The 18,414-nt window shown below is 62.5% G+C and overlaps 1 protein-coding gene across 4 annotated transcripts in view; it reads right to left on the minus strand.

Moving 5' to 3' along the window:
* NCOR2 (nuclear receptor corepressor 2) overlaps nt 1-18,414 on the minus strand; it is a 208,972-nt gene that overhangs the window by 12,955 nt on the left and 177,603 nt on the right. For 3 of the 4 annotated variants that reach the window (XM_080821217.1, XM_080821215.1, XM_080821216.1), the window contains 15 exons: nt 15,445-15,609; nt 14,533-14,672; nt 13,725-13,827; nt 13,386-13,490; nt 12,992-13,095; nt 9,294-9,444; nt 6,948-7,088; nt 6,460-6,546; nt 5,578-5,876; nt 3,697-4,051; nt 2,423-2,644; nt 1,657-1,908; nt 867-1,016; nt 581-730; nt 280-490 (listed from right to left, as the gene is read on the minus strand). In XM_080821217.1, coding sequence (XP_080677343.1) covers nt 280-490; nt 581-730; nt 867-1,016; nt 1,657-1,908; nt 2,423-2,644; nt 3,697-4,051; nt 5,578-5,876; nt 6,460-6,546; nt 6,948-7,088; nt 9,294-9,444; nt 12,992-13,095; nt 13,386-13,490; nt 13,725-13,827; nt 14,533-14,672; nt 15,445-15,609 — 2,635 coding nt within the window. Of the gene's footprint in view, nt 1-270; nt 491-580; nt 731-866; nt 1,017-1,656; nt 1,909-2,422; nt 2,645-3,696; nt 4,052-5,577; nt 5,877-6,459; nt 6,547-6,947; nt 7,089-9,293; nt 9,445-12,991; nt 13,096-13,385; nt 13,491-13,724; nt 13,828-14,532; nt 14,673-15,444; nt 15,610-18,414 lie in introns of all 4 variants that reach the window. The other variant, XM_080821214.1, reaches the window with a different exon arrangement.

Consider the following 18,414-nt stretch of genomic DNA (forward strand, 5'->3'; position numbering starts at 1 on the left):
CCTCCTTCTAACCCAATCTCCCACCCATCTCCCAAATATCTGCCCATTCACCCAGCCCCTGCCCATCTGCCCACTCTCTCGCTGCCCCGCCCTCCGCCCGCCCCGAGCATCTACCCCTCTGCACCCCCATCTGCGCTCCGGCCTCCCAGCCACTGACCCGCCGTCCACCCACCGGCTTTCCCGCCCATCACCCTCTACCATTTACCTCCTGACTCACCCATCCATCTGCACCCCCGCCACCCGCCCACCCGTCCCCTCCCTGGTGCCAACCTGGCCCACCTCAGGACCGTGGGCGTGCTGGGCTCCACGGACGTGACGATGCCCTTCATGCCCGTGTTGTGCAGCACGCTGGGTCTCTGCTGGATGGCGTCCTGGGTCCGGGGCGAGATGGGCGAGTGCTGGTGGGAGTGGGAGTGGGAGGCGGGGCGGCTGCCGCTGCTGCCGCCGCCCCCGCTGCCACCGCCGCCGCCGCCACTGCTCTGCTCTGTACCTGGTGGGGACAGGCTGCGGCGTCAGGGGGGGCCTCACGCGGCCCACGAGGACCCCCCGAGGCCCGGGGCGAGGCCGTCGGACGCCCTACCGGGTCTCCAGATGGGCGCGTGCTCCACCGTGGCGGCGGACGTGAGGACGGACTTCTCGCGCTCCCGTTCACGCTCCCGCTCTCGGTCCCGCTCCCGCTCCCGCTCGGACGAGGAGGTGGCCGAGGCTTTCGTCAAGTGAGTGGGACCCCCTGGCAACCGAAAGTCCTGTGATTCAGTCCGGTGCTCAGGGAGGGCCCAGACTCGTCCTCCGGGGTGGACAGAGGGCACCCGGCCACCTTCCTCGGTCGCCGGGGCCCCAAAGCCAGGGTGGGGGTGGGGCGTTACCTGGGGAGAGCGGGGAGCTGCTGAGCCGGCTGCTGAAGTGCTGGGGTGCCGTGGGGAGGTAGGCGAGGCGGTCCATGGCGGGGGCGGGCGCGCCTGGTGCTGGAGGCACCAGCACGGGGAGGTGTGGCACTTGGGACAGGTCGATGATGCCTGGCAGAGGAGGCGGGGGCGGGGGTTGCAGGAGGGGCCCGAATGCCAGGCTCCCGCAGCACCACCTCCCCTTGGCTCCCAAAGCCCAAGAGCTCTGTGTCCCGAAGCTGACGTCATTGCATCACCTTGGCACGTCCTTCCTGCCCTTCCGGCCTCTCACCCCATATGATCAGTTCCTGCATTCAGTGCCCCCTGTCTGACACACCTCGCACGACTGGTTCTTCCAAACGGACCCTAACTGGTACTTGGTTGTTCCAGAGGAACATTCCAGAAGTTTCCAGAGGACTTAAACGTACTTACAAAGCAACCACAGGCTGTTTGCAAATCAAGGGACCAGAAACACAAGCAGCCTATTTCGATCCTTTTTTTAAAAAAAAATAATGCCAAGAGCCGCATAGACGGAGTTCACATAGACCGGTGCACACAGTTACCAGACACCCACACTCACAGCACACACAGCACTCTCCACCACCTGTCGGGTCTGTGTGTGCTCGGGGCGGTCACACCACCCAGACCCCTAAGGGGCCCACACCACACGGCCTCGGTCCATACACCCGTGTTCTGTACACCGCCGAGCGGCCCGGGCAGACGAGCACTAGGGCCGAGTGTGGATGGGGAGGGTCCGCCCAGCTGCACCCACCTCGAGGGCCGGCGGCGTAGTTGAGGGCCAGTGAGGACTCGCGGGGCGACAGGCCCCGCAGCATGTCCGCTCGCTGGGCCATGGCGGTGGCCGCGTTGTGGTGCATCTGCTGCGAGGTGATGTAATCGTTGATGATTGTCTGGCGGTTCTCCAGCGCGGCCGTGTCAGGGTAGCCGCGGATGAGGTACGGCGGGTACAGGTGCGGGTAGGTGGGATTGGGTGCCAGGTGTCGGGGCAGGTAATAGGCAGCGGCTGCAGCGAGGAGAGGGGCGAGGTCAGATGGCCTCCCAGCGCCTACCCCTGTCGGCTTCTCCCAAAATAACCCCCAAACCCAGAATTGAGGGCCTGGACATGGAAAAGGCCTCACTCTCCAAAACACATGGGGTACCTTTTACTGATAATGTAGTTCAGATCGAAGTTCCCCCAAACCACGGGCATCTAAAATGTAAGTCACTAAGATACCTATAGGATGCATCCAACACTTCAGCCCTTTTTTGGATACATTTATAATTTCAAAGGCACTGATAAGTTCTGCAAGGAAAGAAAACCACTGGAAAACATTTGATCCCATGCGTCCCTCAGAGTCCTATGAGAACTTCCATTCTAACCTGAACCGTTCACGTGATTGCCTTCCTGGGTCTCTCCACCTCTATGCCTCAGTTTCCCCATCTAGCAAAGCTTAGTTGATGCCTGAGGAGTCCCTGGGCTGACAGGGACGAAGCCCCTCACGCCCTGCTGTGGGATTCTATGGGTCCAGGACAATCACCTGCATCAAGAGGGATTCCACGGGGTATGGAGGCGGGGTCGAAGGCCAGCGGGATGTGGCCGCGGTACAGGTCCACACCACTCACGCCCCGAAGCAGGTGCTCGTAGGGCGAGATGGGGTGGGGGTGGTGCTCAGGCACGGCGCTGTGGGGGGACTTGGCAATCTCACGGGGCGTCGACGTCAGCTTTCGGTCCTGGGATGTCTTGCTCGATGAGAGGCTGCCTGTGGGGACGGGCCAAGGGGGGTAAGCTTCGGAGCCCTGTGCCAGGGCTGTCACAGCTCTCCACACGGGGGCCGCCGAGGGTGGGAGGCGGCCCCCATGGGAGGCCACCTGAGGGTGGGCTCTCTGGGGTCCGGGGACCAGGACTCCTTTTGCCTGTTCCTCTCTCAGCTCCTGGGTTCTCTCATTTACTCATTTGCTTCTGTGTTTTTGTTCTTTAAAAGAATTCACGCATTCATGCTCTCATTTGTTCCCTTCATTCATTCATTCACTCAATCAAAAAAATATTTGTAGAGTCTCTACCATAGGCCAAGCACTGTTCTAAGAGCTGGAGCCACCCCTGTGAAGAAAACGGCAGGAAACCCATCCTGCATGGAGCGGGCTACTTAATGGTGGAGAGAGGTGATAAACTAGTCTTTGAATGAGAATTTCTGAGGGATAAATGCTCCAGAGAAAACTTAAAATGTGACCAGAATAGTGGGGGAGGGTCATAAAAGCCTCCCCAAAAACGTGACTTTGCACAGAGACCTGAAGGACAGAAAGAAGTCGTTGAGGTAACGATCTAAAAGTTGGGGGAGGTTTCAGGCAAAGGGAACAACAGGTGCAAAGGCCCTGAGCAAAGTCAAGGAACAGGAGAAAGCCGGCTTGCTGAGTCTGGGGTGGATAAAGGAACGTGGGGACAGAGAGATGGGGCTCGGGAAGGGCCAGGTCCTACAGGACCCCCATGGCCACAGCGAGACGTCACCAGAAAGATTTAAGCAGAAAAGCGGCATGGTCTGATGAGAGCTTTTCAAAGGCGATTCTGGCTGCGTTTGGGGTGCAGATGATAGCCAGACAGGAGGGGCGTCGGGGAGGCCAGGAAGGAAATCGTGGTGGTCTGGAGGTAGCAGGGAGGCGAAGATAATTCTGAGTATAATTTGGGTTGGGCAGGTGGAAGGCATGTGGTAGCCCCGCGGGTGCCCCTGGTTTCCCGCCTAAGCAGAGGGTGGGTGGGGAGGTAGTGTCCCGAGCAGGGGAGTCCAGCCAGCCCATCCCCCCGCTGCACTCCACGCACCCTCCTGCAGGCGCGGGGTGGGCTCCCGCGTGGTCACCGGCGAGCCGCGCGGGAGGTGGCCGGCGAAGGGCGCCCCGTGTTCCTCGTAGGTCAGGGGGCTCTGGCGCGGCTTGCCCAGCTCGGGCACGATGACCGGGGCGCCCCGGGTGATGGAACCCCCCGAGCTGCCGGCGGCTCCCGGCCGGCTCTTCAGGCTCTCCTCGTAGCAGGCGCGCTCTAGTGCCCGGGCATCGGCCATCACGTCCAGCGGGTGCACCGGCGGGAACGTGCGGCCAGGGCTGCCGATGATGGAGCGCACGTCATGCTTCTTGGAGCCGGCAGACGACGAGCCAGTGTCGTACTTGAGCGGGGTGCCCTGGAGAGAAGGGGCTGTGAGCGCCGAGTACAAGACCGCTCTGAGCCCCTGCTTCACAGCCGCGCGAGGGGAGCCACGCGTCCCATCGCCAGGGGCCGAGGGACAATGGACTTCGCTAAACCTAGGATCAGCACACACATCACTGCCCTGTCCTGGCCCCCAGAACCCCCTGGATGGGCTGCCGAAGGGGTACAAAGTTCACAGGTCAGCCCTCCCTGAAGCAGGTGGGGGGCCCTCTGTTGGCCCCTGCATGTGGAGAAACACCCCCCCCCAATCAGTCTGGGACCCTCCGGGCCCATTCGATGCCACGCCAGAAAATTCAGCAACAAAGCCCGGTTCCGCCGCCTGGGGGGCCCAAGGCTCAGAGGACTGGGCTGAGGCTTGTTTGCTCTCTGGCCAGAAGAGGTCAGAAATGGGGAGTCACGGACCGGAACGCGAGCCGGCTACCTGGGAGGAGCCCCGCCCTGCTGACAGCAGCTTGGGGACCCGGGTACAGTGGGGCCCCGTGTCTCTGGAGACAGAGCTCCGAGTTTGTTCACAAATGTTTTAATCATTTTCATAAGAAAGGGAAACCCCTGGTGTTAAGAATGCTGTAGAAGCAGGCTGGCCTCCCTCTTGGGTCCACGGGGGACTCCCGCCCTGAGCCTGGATGCCAAACCAGTCCCCTGGCATTGGGCGCTTTCGGGAAGATGGCTCCTCCTGTCTCCCGGCACTACACACCTTAACCCCAGCTGTGCCGGCCTCCCGGGACACCCTCCCCAGTCCTGCCCGCCCCATAGCCACGCAGCCCCCCGGATGTTCCCACTCTCCCTCCTCATTCCATCGGGCCGCCTCTGGCCACGGGAAGGGACAGTGGCCCTTCCATGTCTCCTCTGACCAGCTCCCTCCTCACACGCTCGGAGCTGGTCACACCCTATCAGGCTGGGGCCTCTCGGGGGGCGCGGGCCGCGGGGGTGCAGCCTGCCGGTGGGGGAAGCAGACGCCCAGAGGCACAGATGTTGCAGATCTAGGCACGTCTGGACTCGAGGCTCGTAACCGCCATTCACGTGCTGTGGGACCGCAGGCAAGTCTCTGAGCCTCCATTTATGCACCAACACGACGGGAACAGTAAGAGAACCACCTCACAGCGTGGTTGTGGGGGCGAAACGGGACATGACGCCAGGCGCTCAGGCCGCCCGGGACCCGGAGCAAAAATCCAGTCAGCAGCAGCCTTTTATTTTTATGGCTAGCTCTGGGACTTTGGCAGGCTGCCTCAGTTTCTCCACCTGAAGAATGGGGGCAATGGGTAGGAACCTCACAGGGGCGGAACCAGAACCAGAGGAGGCCGAGGGTAAAGAGGCCTCGGCGTGGAGCCCGGAACGCACACGGCCCCCCGCGGGGCCCAGGAACGAGCAGCTGCGCCGTCTCGGGTGGGGCACCCACGGAGTCGGAGCCTCAGTTTCCCCATCTGCAGAGGCCAGAGCAGCAGCTCACAGCCACCCCCACCCCCGATCCCGGCCCAGCCTGGCGGCCTCCGGCGCCCGTACCTGCGTGATGGAGCCCTCCTTGAGCGGCCGCGGGGCCAGGGGCAGCTCAGGCGTGCGCCGCAGCTCCTCGCGCGGGATCTCGTGGATGGAGCGGCCGGCCTCCTTCACCGTGGCCACCAGCCCCTCGTGGGCCGGCTTCAGCTTCAGGGGGCCCAGGGCCTCCAGGGGTCGGGCCTTGTAGGCCTCGGCCAGGTCCCGCGGGGGCGGCGGGGGCGGCGGCGGCGTGCCCTCACGTTTCAGGAGCTTGGCCTCCCGGCGGAGGTAGTCCTCCTGGGCCTCCACGTAGGAGCGCGGAATCCCTGCCGAGGAGGACGGGGCGCTGACGCTCAACTCCGCAGCCCACCGTGCCCATTCTAACCTGGGGACTCCACGGCCCAGCCGCTCTGGGGCCAGTCTCCCTGGGACCACATCCCCGCCTGCTATGGGGCCTCGAACACACGACTGCACCTCTCTGAGCCTCAGTCCCGTCATGTGTAAAATGGGACCAGGGACTGGGCACACACCCAGTGAGGTGCTGCGGACAGAAAGCATAAAGGGGACGCCGCAGTAGCTAGCTCGCCACCGAGCAGCCAAGAGAGTTTGGGGGGTGCGGTAACAGCACCGTCACTGTGATACTGCGGGTCCCACATCCGGCGACGGGAGGAGCAGCAGGGCCAGGGCCCAGCCCAGAACAGATGCTCGAAACAACACCTGCGCAGGACAGGCCGACGGGCAGCACCCCGCTCTCCCCTTCTGTTTTTCAGTAGGACAGACACGCCCTTGCTCTGCACGCACGGGCCTGCACCCGCACGGGCCACGGGCACGTGTCACCCGCCACGCTGGCATGACCCCCCACCCTCACTGGCTGCGGCTGCTGTGAGGACGGCGGGGGGCGGGGCGCACCTTGTGTGATGGACCCTCGGATGTGGTGCTGCTCTTTGAGATGGTGGGGGCTGTGTCGCTCAGGCGGGATGGCGCGGCCCATGAGACCTGGGGGAGGGGCAAGAGCGTCATGGTTCCGAGGGTCTCTCAGCCAGCCTCAGGCAGGGACAGGAGCTGGGATCAGAGCCAGCCCTTCCTAGCATGGGTCCCTTCGGTCATTGACAGCCGTCCCCGACACAGTGGCAGTGGGGCAGCACGAGATTCAGCAAGCAGTGTCCCATCTCCTGGGCCCTGTACTGTCTCTAGAGGGAGCCTCAGCAAAGCCTAGCCTCAGTTTACCTATCAGGACAATCAGGAGAACCATCCCACCACCTCCCTCCAAGGGGGGGCAGAGACAAACTCTCTCTTTGCCGCTCTAAGCCACTGAGCTGGGAAGCCGCCCCAGGGCAGGTCCCAGGCCCGCTGGGGTTCTGTGTCTGCTGGGGCAGGGAGCCGGGCAGGACGCCCACCTTCGATGCCGGCCGAGGAGACGGCTCTGCTGACACGGCCCTCCATCATGTCATAGGTGCGCTTGGGGGCAGCTGTCTCGTGCGGAGGTCCTGAGCTGCCCCTGCCGTCTTCCTTGGGGCACTGGGACACCGACATGCCACCTGGAAACCAGACCGTGCTTGTGGTGAGGGGTGGCGGTCTGGTGCACGGGGTGCAGTCCCAGCAAAGCCGCTGGGGATCCGGGACAGGAGTCAACAGGGCCGGTCACAGGGCCCGGCTGGGCCCTCCGGAGGGAACCCACAGCCTGCAGGCCAGCCGGGCCCCCCGCCAGGCTAGGACACAAAAGCTTCCTGCGCCCTGAACGCCAACCCGCCATCAGCAGGTGTGTGCTTCTTACCACACACATGGCCATACGAGCCTGTGCACAGACACCGCCTCACACAGGTGCCGGCTCGTGACATGAACATCAGTGCACACGTGTGCATGAGCAGGGGAGCGGGAAGGTATGGCGTGTGCACGACCATCTGGGTGTGAGCATGTGCACGTGCGTGCATACACACACGGGCCCGGCCACTGAGACGAGACTGAGGCCAGGTGCACAAATGGGCCCTGTGCCGGTCTGTGTCCATGCGGGTACGTGTGCACACACGTGTGTTTGCTGTACCAAGTCCACCTCGGGGGGGAGCTGTCCACGGCAGACGTGGCCTCACCGAGCCAGGAGGAACCCTGGGCTGAGCACCCTGGCCCCCCAGACAGGCTGAGGGTCTTAAGGCCACCTTGCCCAGCAGGCTGGGGCTCCCCAGGGGCCCGTCCCTGCCCAGAGCGGCAGATGCAAGCTCCCCACGGCCCCCGTCCTGCCCTGGAAGACAACAGGTTCTCCCCCTCGTTACTTCTCACGATGCACTCCACAGGCTACAAAGTGGGGGCCTACACACATACTGTGTTGCAGCTCTCCACTTTTCTTAAGACTAATCGCTGATGTTTAAACATGGAGATTTCAGATAAAAACAGACGAACAACTATACATACGTATATATATACACGCATAAGGAGAGATCGGAAGTCTAGCCGGGGGGCTCGCATCCATAAAGGGCAACAAAAGCCCCTGTCCAGGCTGCCAGGGCCCCCCACCCCCACTGCCTGCCCCTCGCTTGCTGCCCCCTAACCCAGAAGCACGGGAGAGACGAGAAGCCTGGCGCAAACGGCCCCTCCAGACCAGAGCTTGAGAAGCGTGGGGGCTGCACGGCGGGGGCGGAGACCTGAGGTGAGGCCGTGCTCGTCCTCCCCGCGCGCCTCGACTGCAGGCCCTTCAGCCACGTGCCCGCCTGGTGCCCAAGACGCGGCCCCTGGCCTGTCCCTCAGCTCCATGGTACCACGACCACTTCCCAGTGCTGAGGGGCAGGGGGCGCGGGCAGAGGCGGGCAAAGAGGAGGAAAGGTGCCCGCTCAGCAGAGGAGAGGCGACACAGGGCCCTAGAGGGCCAGCCCCTGAGAGGGCTGCCCGGGAGCTCACATCCCGGCTCTGTCCTCCCTCAACGCCCTCTGTGCGGGGCTCCTTGGTTGTGGCCCCTGAATGCAGGAGGGGAGAGGGGGCGAGAGGCAAAGGAGGGTCACTCTGGTCATCACACCCTGGTGGCCTCCTATAGGCTACCAATGAGAGCACAGCATTTGCTGGAAGTTCTGGGCCTCAGTTCCCCCCGTGTCCAGCAGGGTAGGCCAACACTTCCTTGCCGCTGGCTTACATACCTGCAGGGACAGGGAGCTCACCACCTCTCTGGTTGGGCTTCATGCAGTCACCCAACCCTGCGCTCCCTGTGCAGCCACCTCCACGGGCCAGACATCCTCCTCCCTGATCCCAAGCCTCCTTGTCTCTCAAGGGGCCACCAGGGTGGCCACATAGAGGGACCACTGGGTATCCCCGTACGGCCATAAAATAGGGATAAAACGCTTCGCCCTGGTTCTTGACACTCCGGCCTACGGGAGGGGCACAAACTCCCCAGATGAGTTTTCCACAGACATCTGGCTGCCTTTTACCCTGACCGTGTTTTTCTGGACCCTTCTCTCTTGACCAACTCCAGAAACACCAAAGCCTGGGGTCTGGTGGACAAGCCATGCTGGAGGAGTGGGTTTCCATGACTCAGAGCTCACAGGTAACTCCTGTGTGCATCTTGCGTGGGCATCCTGAGAGCTCTTGGGGGGCTTCCTTTGCTGCGCTCCCCCTAAGTACCCCGTGGGTACAGGGCCAACTTTCCTCCCGTGCCATCAACCCTCCACATAGAGATCCTTTCCTGGGCAAGGAAGACTCCCACAGACGAGGAGGAGGAAGGCAACCCCGAGCCCCGCGAGGCCGCTAGCGACAGCACTCACCCTCGTAGGACAGGACGTGGCCCTTTTTGCCCTCGTAGATGACGTGGCCCTTGGGCAGGCTGTCCTCCCGGCTGCGGTCCAGGCGGCTGGGACTGTCCTCGCCGATGATCCTGGTGATGGTGCCTTTGTAGAGGACGTCGGCCGGAGTGCCCTGCAGGCGCAGAGGGGGTGAGCCCGGCAGGCTCCACTCGGGGACCCCCCTCGCGCTCCCCAGGCATGACGCGGGCGTGACCAGCAGACCTACACGGGTCCCTCCGCCTCCACCCACGCACACGTGTGCTCGTGTGTTCACCCACGCGCTGCTTCAAAGTGGGAGACGAAGCCCAGCAGGACGCAGCCACACGGACCACCGGGCCACGGCTTCCAGAGCACCCACGGCGTAGCAGGAGCCGCAAGAGCCCCTCGTGTACATTCTCTCATTTAGGTGCTATCGCCATGTCTGTTTCAGAGGGGGAGACTGAGGCACGGAGTGCTCGATCTGACCTCATCCAGGGGCACAGCTGGGACTGGAAGCCAGGCAGTCCCCCTCTGGAGGCTGCGTTCCAGCCGGGCCCGTGTGGGTGTTACCTTCTCCGAGCCCCGACGTTTAACCACTGACGGTCAGCTGATGGGGGTGCTGAGATGCAGCCCCCGTGCTGTGCCGAGGAACGTGTCCCATGCACTCCCGTGTCCCAAAACCAGGGGTTCTCAACCTTGGCACCATGTCACGGGGGGCCAATGGCTTCCTCGTTGTGGGTGCCGTCTTGGGCACCCCTGGCCTGCACCCGCTGGGTGCCAGAGCTGCACTGTGCCCCCCCATCTGCCCCCCTCTCCGAGGTGTAACGATCACAGATGTCCCTAGACATTGCCCCATGTCCCTGAGGAGGCAAAACTGCCCACAACAGAGAACCACTACCTTAGAGAGAGTGAGCTCCCCACTATGGGAGGTATTCAAGGAGAGAGAAGACAGCCATGTGGAGTAGCACCGTGCCTCGGGTAACTTCCATGAACATGAGTGTGGGGACCGGGACATGAGTCTGGAGTCAGACTGCAGGACGGCAGAGAACAGCTTTACCAGCGAGTTGCTGTGTGACCCTGTCAAGTCGCATTGCCTCTCTGAGCCTACACATCCGTACATCTACAAAACGGAGATAATCCCGGCATCTAGAATTCTCAAAGGCACTTGGCATAGACAAGCTGTCCCCGAGTCAAGATGTCTATATTCCATGAGCCGTTACACAGACAGACACGGGGGTCCCTCTGTGTGCCGAGCCCCGGACCAGTGAGTCTCCCCGTGGGAGCTCCTCTGCTGAGAAACCCCCCATCTGGAGTAAGAACACCAGCTGACAACCACCTTTAACTGCAGATCCTGATTCGAAAGGAGAGGGACAGCAAGACACCAAATGCAAACGGGCTCCTCCGCCCTCTCGTAGCAAACGCTCTAGCAGGGGTCTCCCCGGTGCCCTGAGCTACCTCTGCACACAGTGTAGCAGCAACACACCTCACTGGGTGGTGGCGGTCCAGGGGCAGGTGGGAGCACTTGGCAGGGACATCCTCCCCGAGACCGCTGACACCAGCTCCGCTACGAGCCAGGTCTCGGTGCTGGCGGAACTGGGTCCGTCCTGGGAAAGCGGTGGCTCATCGAAGAGCACAGTGGGAGACAGGAAGGGGCTCTCCTGCTGGGACTGAAGGCGGTCGATGTCCTCGAGCTACGCTGTTTACAGGGGCTTTCCTCTATCCCACAAATAGAGGACAGAAACCCTGACGGGCCGTGACCCTGTCCTTGGGGACAATACACTGGACAGAATCGTGCAAGCGTAGAGACCGTTGGCCTGAGCCTGTTTCAAGGACGAGGGCCCTGCAGCCTCAGGGCACGGGCCCCAGCGACCTTCACTCCCAGGGTGGGTGGGAGCACCAAGGAGCACAGAGTGTTGGGGCTTCCTCGAGAGCCCGCTGGGTTCACAGATGTGCGTGTGTATGGTCTGGGCATGATTTCGTCACTGCCCAGCAGCGAGGCTGTGGGAAAGTCTGACTCTCATGCATTTTGGCAGCTGCTGCCCTCTGCCAAAGACAATCGAAGGGGTGTGAGTGACTGAGACGGTGTGGGTCACGGTTGCCTGGAAACCCAGCGCGGACGGGTGCCCAGGAACTGCAGATGTCAACCTTCGATCAACAGTGACGCCACAGGAAGACTCTGGGCAGTAACTTCTACGAGAGAGACCGTCCCCCGCTTAAGTGTGTGTCCCAGCAGGGACCTGAACACCCTGGCCTGGCTTCTGCCCCAGGTTCCTTGTTCTTTGCACTCGGCAAAGCCGCCTCCAAAAGCCTGTTATTTCAAAATCCGCAGCCTTCCCCTCTGTGGTGTGATCTGAGGCCACCGGGGTCGGAAACAGCTCACCGCGGGCCAGCCTATGGCCTGACGCTCCGCCATGAACATGCATGTGGGCGGGGCGTGGTGTGCCCTGCGAGCGTGACTGCCGAGGTCTGTGTCTGTCTGTCCCTATGCCCTGTGTCTGTGAGTGTGTCTGCATTATGTCTGCGTGCGTGTCTCTGTGTGCGAGCATGTCTGTGGCTGGGCTCCCGGGCACGCACACTGGTGCGTTCTGGCTACCCGTTCTCTGGCACGGTGTTCTAGAGCCCGACACAGCCGGGCACAAAACTCTGGGTCGACTACTCACTAGCTATGTGACCTCAAGTCTACCCTCTGAGCTTCGGTCTTCTTATCTATAAAACGAGCTGCGACAGCACCCACCCGTGCTGGGCCTGTGTGAAGTGTCCTGTCTGAAGCTCGGTGGAGGGAAGGACGGCAAGCCCAGAGCCCCAGGAGGAGGTGATGCAGCCCTGCTTCACGCTTGCTGGCCAGGGAGGAGAGAGCTCAACGAGCCCCAGACCTCGGTCACATAGAGAACTGATCCCCCCTCCCTGACACCGGGGGGCCTCGGATCGGCTCCCCCTGCAAAGCCAGGGAGGGGACGACGTCATCCCACACTCCCGGCTGCGGAGGTGAACGCAGCTACGATGCTGGACTCTAGCGCTTTGGTGGCCGACACCACACGGTCAAGGCTGGCACAAGAGGAAACCTCTTTGTTTTCTGGGAGTGAAGTCCAAACCAGGGAGGATGAGGACGGTGTGCAAGGAGCCACAGGGGTGGGGGCTGGCTGCGCCAGAGTGCAGAGGACCCATCCATCACGACCTGGCCCATGGAGCCCCACCCCTGCTCCAGGCACCACGGCCCTTGGCTGCTCCTCGCACATGTCAGAGATGCTCGCACGTGCTGTTCCCAGAACTGGGAATGCTGTTCCCCGAGAATCCTGCGGGCTCACCCCTAAGCAGTCTCCCACACTAGCCTGGGCGGCCCCAGGTGTCCTTAATCTCAGTGTTTTACTCCATCGGAAGCACTGGATGCTCTGAGGCCGTCGGCCCGGCTCTGCCAGGTCCGTGACTCTCGGGCTGCCCGCCGCGGCTACCCCGCCAGCTCCCGGGGACGGGCGAGTTTTGGATGCCGCTTAGCACCTAACGTGCCTGGCCCCAAGCAGACAAGATAAATGACCACGAGGCAAATCTCCACCCCATCTACCACGACGGGTGCCACGCAGTGACGCCGGAGGGAACAGATGGCTGGCCCACCGCTCTGCCTGCGGTCAGGGCGGCATCCAGAGCCACGGCCCGCCGGTCCTCCCCCAACCCTCCCCTGGCAGGTGGGGCCCCAGGACACCTACGTGGGTGATGGAGCCACGGTACGTGATGGGACTCTCGGAAGGCACCCGCGTGCTGGGGATCCCCTTGGTGATGCTTCCTCCTGGAACTGAGCCCAGGGACGTCCCTAAAAGACACAAGACACAGGGGTAACGGGTGTCTGCAACCCCTTCCCAGGGGGCTGTGCTCCCGCGGACCTGCGAGGCCCTTGCTGTCTCAACACAGAGGACCCCCTGCCCCTCAAGGGGCGAACCATTGTGAAGAGGGACTTTGGGAGCCTCTGGGGGCGAACGAGGCTCAGTAGATTTTGGATAAAAGATCCCGTTCCTGCCTTGACCCTCCTCCAAAGAGCGGCGGGGCAGCCACTGGCGATGCAGGACAGACCCCGGGCCCCACGCCCGCCCCTCCCGCCCTCACCTCTCAGTACGGACGTCTCCTGGGCTGTGGGCACCCCCAGGCTCTCCGGTGGCCCAGCCTGGCCCCGCGGGGACAGCTGCTCCTGCTTCACTCCGCTGTAGGGCGCTGGGGATGGGCGAGAGCAGTGAGCCACGCGCCCCTGAGGTAGCGGCTTGGAGGGAGGGCCCCCACCTAATCCTGCCCAGGGGCTGAGCTCCAGAACAGCCAGGGATTTGGGACTGCCCCCTGCCCTCAAGTTCAGGCCACGGTTCCAGCGGCCAAGCGGCTTTCCCTCATGCCCCCAACGCGGACCCCCAGAGCCAAGCCTGGGCCATCCAAAAAGGGGAGCGCGATCCTTACCCAGCTTCTTGGGGTCCATGGCGAGGGGCAGCCCCATGGTGATGGGGCCCACAGGGGCCTTGGCGTGCTCGGAGTATGGGACGTGGAGCTGCACCGACATTCCCTGTGAGGGACAGAGGTCATGGGGTCAAAGGGGCCCTCACAGTCCCTCCACCCCATGTCCAAGCCCAGCCAGAGTACCCTGACATCCCCTTCCAAGAGGGGATCCCCCAAGAGGGAATCACATGCAGGTCGGGGCGCTGGGCCTCAAGTCCGAGTGACCACGGACAAGTCCCTGGCTCTCCTGAGCCTCGGTCTCCTCACCTGTGAAGTGGCCATCGTGACCTGGTATGGTTTCAAGGGAACGGTGCGCCAATGGGGGCTGGGACAGAGCAGACCCCTCGCCCCCGTCCCTTGCCACACAGGTGGGTGGGGTCAGGGAGGCCAAGGGGCAGGGAGTCAGAGACAGGCTCACCACGTGCTAAGTGTCTAGCGCATTCAATCTTCAATTTCACAGAGGGGAAGCCGAGGCACAGAATGCATAGGTAACTGCCCCAGGCCACACAATCTGGTTGCAGAGCCCCTGCTCTTAACTGCCCCAGAGGCCCAAGGTCCTGAGTGCCTACGACAAGCTCCAGCCAGCTGAGGCCCCAGCACTGCCATGCAGAGAGATGACCCTAGCCCCTTGGGTACCCAGCTCCCACCCAGCTCCTGATGTCCCCATTTTACAGATGGAAAGACTGAACCCTCAAAAGAGGAAGGAGCTGTTCTCCGGGCACCAGGCCACACAGACACTCGGAGGGGAGGGGCACCGAGCCTCCTGCCTCACCTGGGAGATGGCACTCATTTGCCTCTCGAGGACGCTGGGGTGCTTAGTGGAGGAGATGAGGGGCGGTGGGTTGGAGATGGTGGGTGGGCGTGGCAGCACGGGCCGGACACTGTCGTGGAGGCCCAGGGGCAGTGGGTGACCTGCAGGGCATACATCTGTCCACCACAGGGCCCCAGCAGTGGCTGTGGCCCAGACAACCCCACCCCCACCCCACGCACCTCCCAATCCACACGCGCCCCTGCTGCTCCTCCCATCTCTGTCCCGATGAGCCCCTGTGTCTTCAGTTCAGACGTCACAACTCAGGGAAGCCTCCCTCCACCCTGTCACAGCCCAGTCCCTGGCCCGGGCCCTCCCCCTCGGGCCCAGACCCGGGAACTGGTCTCCCTGTTGTAACTTTACCCAAACCTCCCCTCCCCCCAGTGATAGCCCATCCCCCTCACGGGAACCGAAAGATCTTTCTAATAAGTCTATGGGCTCACAACCCCCCACCTCCACACTGTAACCTTCCATGGCTCCCCACTGCTCCCAGAATAAAGTCTTAACCTCTGACTTGGCCTTCTGGTTCACCTGACCTGGTGCTTGTGGTCTCCCCAGGCTTTTCTTTCCACCTGTCCCTTCTCCAGCTCTAAGTCACTGGTAGAAAGAAAACAGCCCCCACTCTAGAGCTGCCCCTCACCAGATCAAGCACCTCCTATGACTCCCTATTGCCAGTAGCCCCCAAACTTAATCCTGCCAATTTCTCAACTCTCTATAGATCTCCTCCTCTCCTTTCACCGACCAGACCATCCCTCCTGCTGGGTCCCAGCAGACTCTCAGCTCCTTCTGCACACGGTTCCAAACCACTGCAAGGAGCTGGCACCCGGTGACCCAGCGTGGCACCTGAGGAGCCCAAGCCTGGGCCAAGCTACTCACCAGGTGGGGCGTAGGAGAAGGCCGAGGGGTCAGGGGCATGCGGGGAGGCCTTGATCACCTCACGAGGGGGCACAGGGAAGGGCAAGCCTGATGTCCAGCACGGGGGCTCCGTGGGCAGCTTCTGGCCCTCAGGGGCAAAGGCCGGGAAGAAAACAGGTTTCTCTGCTGAGGGGACGAGGGAGGGCAGTCAGCCAAACTTGGCCCCCCTCGGGGAACCCAGCGGCCCTGCCACGCCTGCTCAAACAAGGCCCTCCTGTGCCCACAGCACTGGCCTGGGGCAAGGATGGGGTCCCGGCCAACAGGAATAGGGGTCTGTGTTGGGAGCCGGCCCCACCCTGGGCCCTGAGCCCTCATGATGCTAGGGAGCTTCTAAGTTCCAGGGTGCCCAGCAAGCAAGGCGCCCGGACAGAGCTTCAACGCAGGGGCTGGCAACCAGAGGCACAGGGCCCGCCGCCCATGGACTTGTCTACGGCAGAGCTCTGCGGCCGCAGAGACTGGCTGGCCCACGAAATCTGCAGTATTTACTGTCTGGCTCTTTCTAGAAAAAGCTGGTTGGCCTCTACACAGCGAGGAAGGCTTGCTATGATACGTATGCCCTGGCCGGAGGGAGGGGTGGCCGGAGGTCCAGACGCTTGGGAGAACCACCCTCAAGGCAGCCGTTTGTCGAACACGGACGACGTGCAGGGCACTGTGCTAAGCACCCCCCGCGGGCATGGACCCCAGGAGGCTCCTTAGTAAGCTCGTGCGAAACAGACTGCTGCCACCGCTGCCGTACGGAGGGGGAAACGGAGGTACAGACACACGGTGGCACGCTCTATGGTCACCAGCAAGTACCTGGCCCAGTCAGGATTTGACCACTCACCGGCCTGTGCAGCTCAGATCACACAACGGCAGGGTAACACCCTCCCCTGCACAGGCCTCCCACAGACTGGCACTTCCCAAGGGCACTGTATGTGCCAACTTGCTTATCCTCGCTGCACCTGGAATGGAACTGCTGCCATCCCCGTTTTTCAGATGGGAAAACTGAGGCCAGGAGAGGGGAAGTCACCTGGTCAAAGGCCCACGGCTGGCAAGGGAGGGAGCCTGGAGCCCAGGCGGTCAGGCTTCAGGCTGCAGTCCGAGCCTTCACTGGGCACTCTGCCCACAGGAGGGTGAACGACAGCTGGTCCCAGGTTCTCAGGCCTGGAGGACACCCTGTTGCCAGGGCCAAAGGCCAGGGGCTCGGGTCTGTCGTCATGCTGCTCTCCCGCCCACTTCCCACTCTACTGAAATCTGCCTCAAACTCTGAAGCTCTCCCTTGAGAACTGGCTGGGGGACCAGTCCCAAGAGAGAGAACTGGCTGAGAAGCTGGGCAGGAGACACAACTTGGAAACGCCAGAACTCTCTAGGCCCTGGGACAAGAATAGCAGGCAGGTGTCATCTCTTGGGCCACCTCCAGATGACAGAGGGAGGCTCTGACAGCCCCCGGAGCTGCGGCAGCCAAGTGTTAGCATCGATTAGTGATGCCTGCTGTGGGCACAGCCGGTGGCCGGGGAGGCGTGGGTGCTCCAGATCCTACCCCCCCCACCCCCGTCACCCAGAAGAGACCGAGGTCCCCCGAACCTGTGCCCCGCTGAAGTGGGCAGCCCACAGGAGAGGGTCACAGGGGCAGGGAACCCCCCCGGGCCTCAGCTTGTCCAGCTACCCAGTCTGTGTGCTGCTCGCTGCAGCCCCACTTGGGCTGCGGTGGGCGGGGGTGGGCTCCAGGGCTGGAAGGGAAATCTGGGGTTGGGCCAGGCTGGGCAGGAGGCCAAGAGCCTGCAGAGACAACCTGTTCCTCCAGCTGGCCCCAGGGGAGCTGAAGGACTGGCTTGGCTGAGCTGCTCCATGCAGGACCCAGGCAGCAGGGAAGGGTCCCGCAAGACCAGCAAGGTGGTGCTGGATGTCAAGTTCATACTTGTGCCTAAGGGCACTGAGCGGCGGGGCAGACCCCACGAGGAAAGCATGCAGTGCCTGCCGCCCGGTGCACCGTCTGTGGCGGGGAGCCATTCCAGGCAACAGCACAACCCGAGGCCAGACTCAGAAACCACCGGTGTTGGCTTCCTTCTTTCCAGGACAGGGCCTATGACCTGTCCCAGCAGGGCCTGGTGAGCCCCGCGTGGTGCCCAGTCACCCATGGGCAGCACAGCCCTGCTCAGGTCTGACATGGGCCGGAGCTGTTTGGGCCCCTGACATCACCGCACAGCCAACCGCTGGGCTGATGCCCCAAAGCCGGAATGTCTTCCAGAGCCAGACCCCACTCTCGCCCGGCGAATCCCACCCCCGTCACGGGCTGTCCTGGCCCCAGTATGGGGGACCAACCGGGTCCTGAGAGCAGACAGACAGCCCGGCCTCACCCTGGCTCAAGTTCGTCAGCAGGTCCCCCTGGCTCTGCCTCTGAAGCAAACTCCTGGCGCACCCCTTCCTCCCCACCTCATGGTCACCACGCAGTCCAGGCTGGCACCACGGTGGTCAGGAACGGCACTGTGGCCTCCTCCATCTGCCCACAATTCCCTGGAGCCCTTACTCCTCAACAGTGACCAGAGAGAGAGAGAGAGAGAGAGAGAGAGATCTTTCCAAAATAGAATTAGATTCTCTCCCACAAGACAAACACATTAAGGCTCCTCCTGAAAAGGCTTCTCCCATACCTGAGACAAATCCACATGGTACCATGGCCTACGAGGCCCTAGCAATCATGCGTCATTTCCCTCTCTGATTCTCTATCCTACCCTCTCCCCAGCCACAGTGACCTTCTGGCAACTCCCCAAACACATCAAACTTGTGCCTACCCCAGGGCCTTTGCACATGCTCTTCCCGCTGCTTGGAACGCCCTTCCCCCCAGATCTTCCCATGACTGAGTCATCATCTCCACAGAGACAGCTCCTCTGAGCCCCTCTTCATTCTGCTTTGTTCTTCAACTGCATGAACTAACCTAAAGTCACCCTGCTTTCT

This window comes from Martes martes (assembly GCF_963455335.1).
Source record: "Martes martes genome assembly, chromosome: 13".
NCBI classification, from domain to species: domain Eukaryota; kingdom Metazoa; phylum Chordata; class Mammalia; order Carnivora; family Mustelidae; genus Martes; species Martes martes.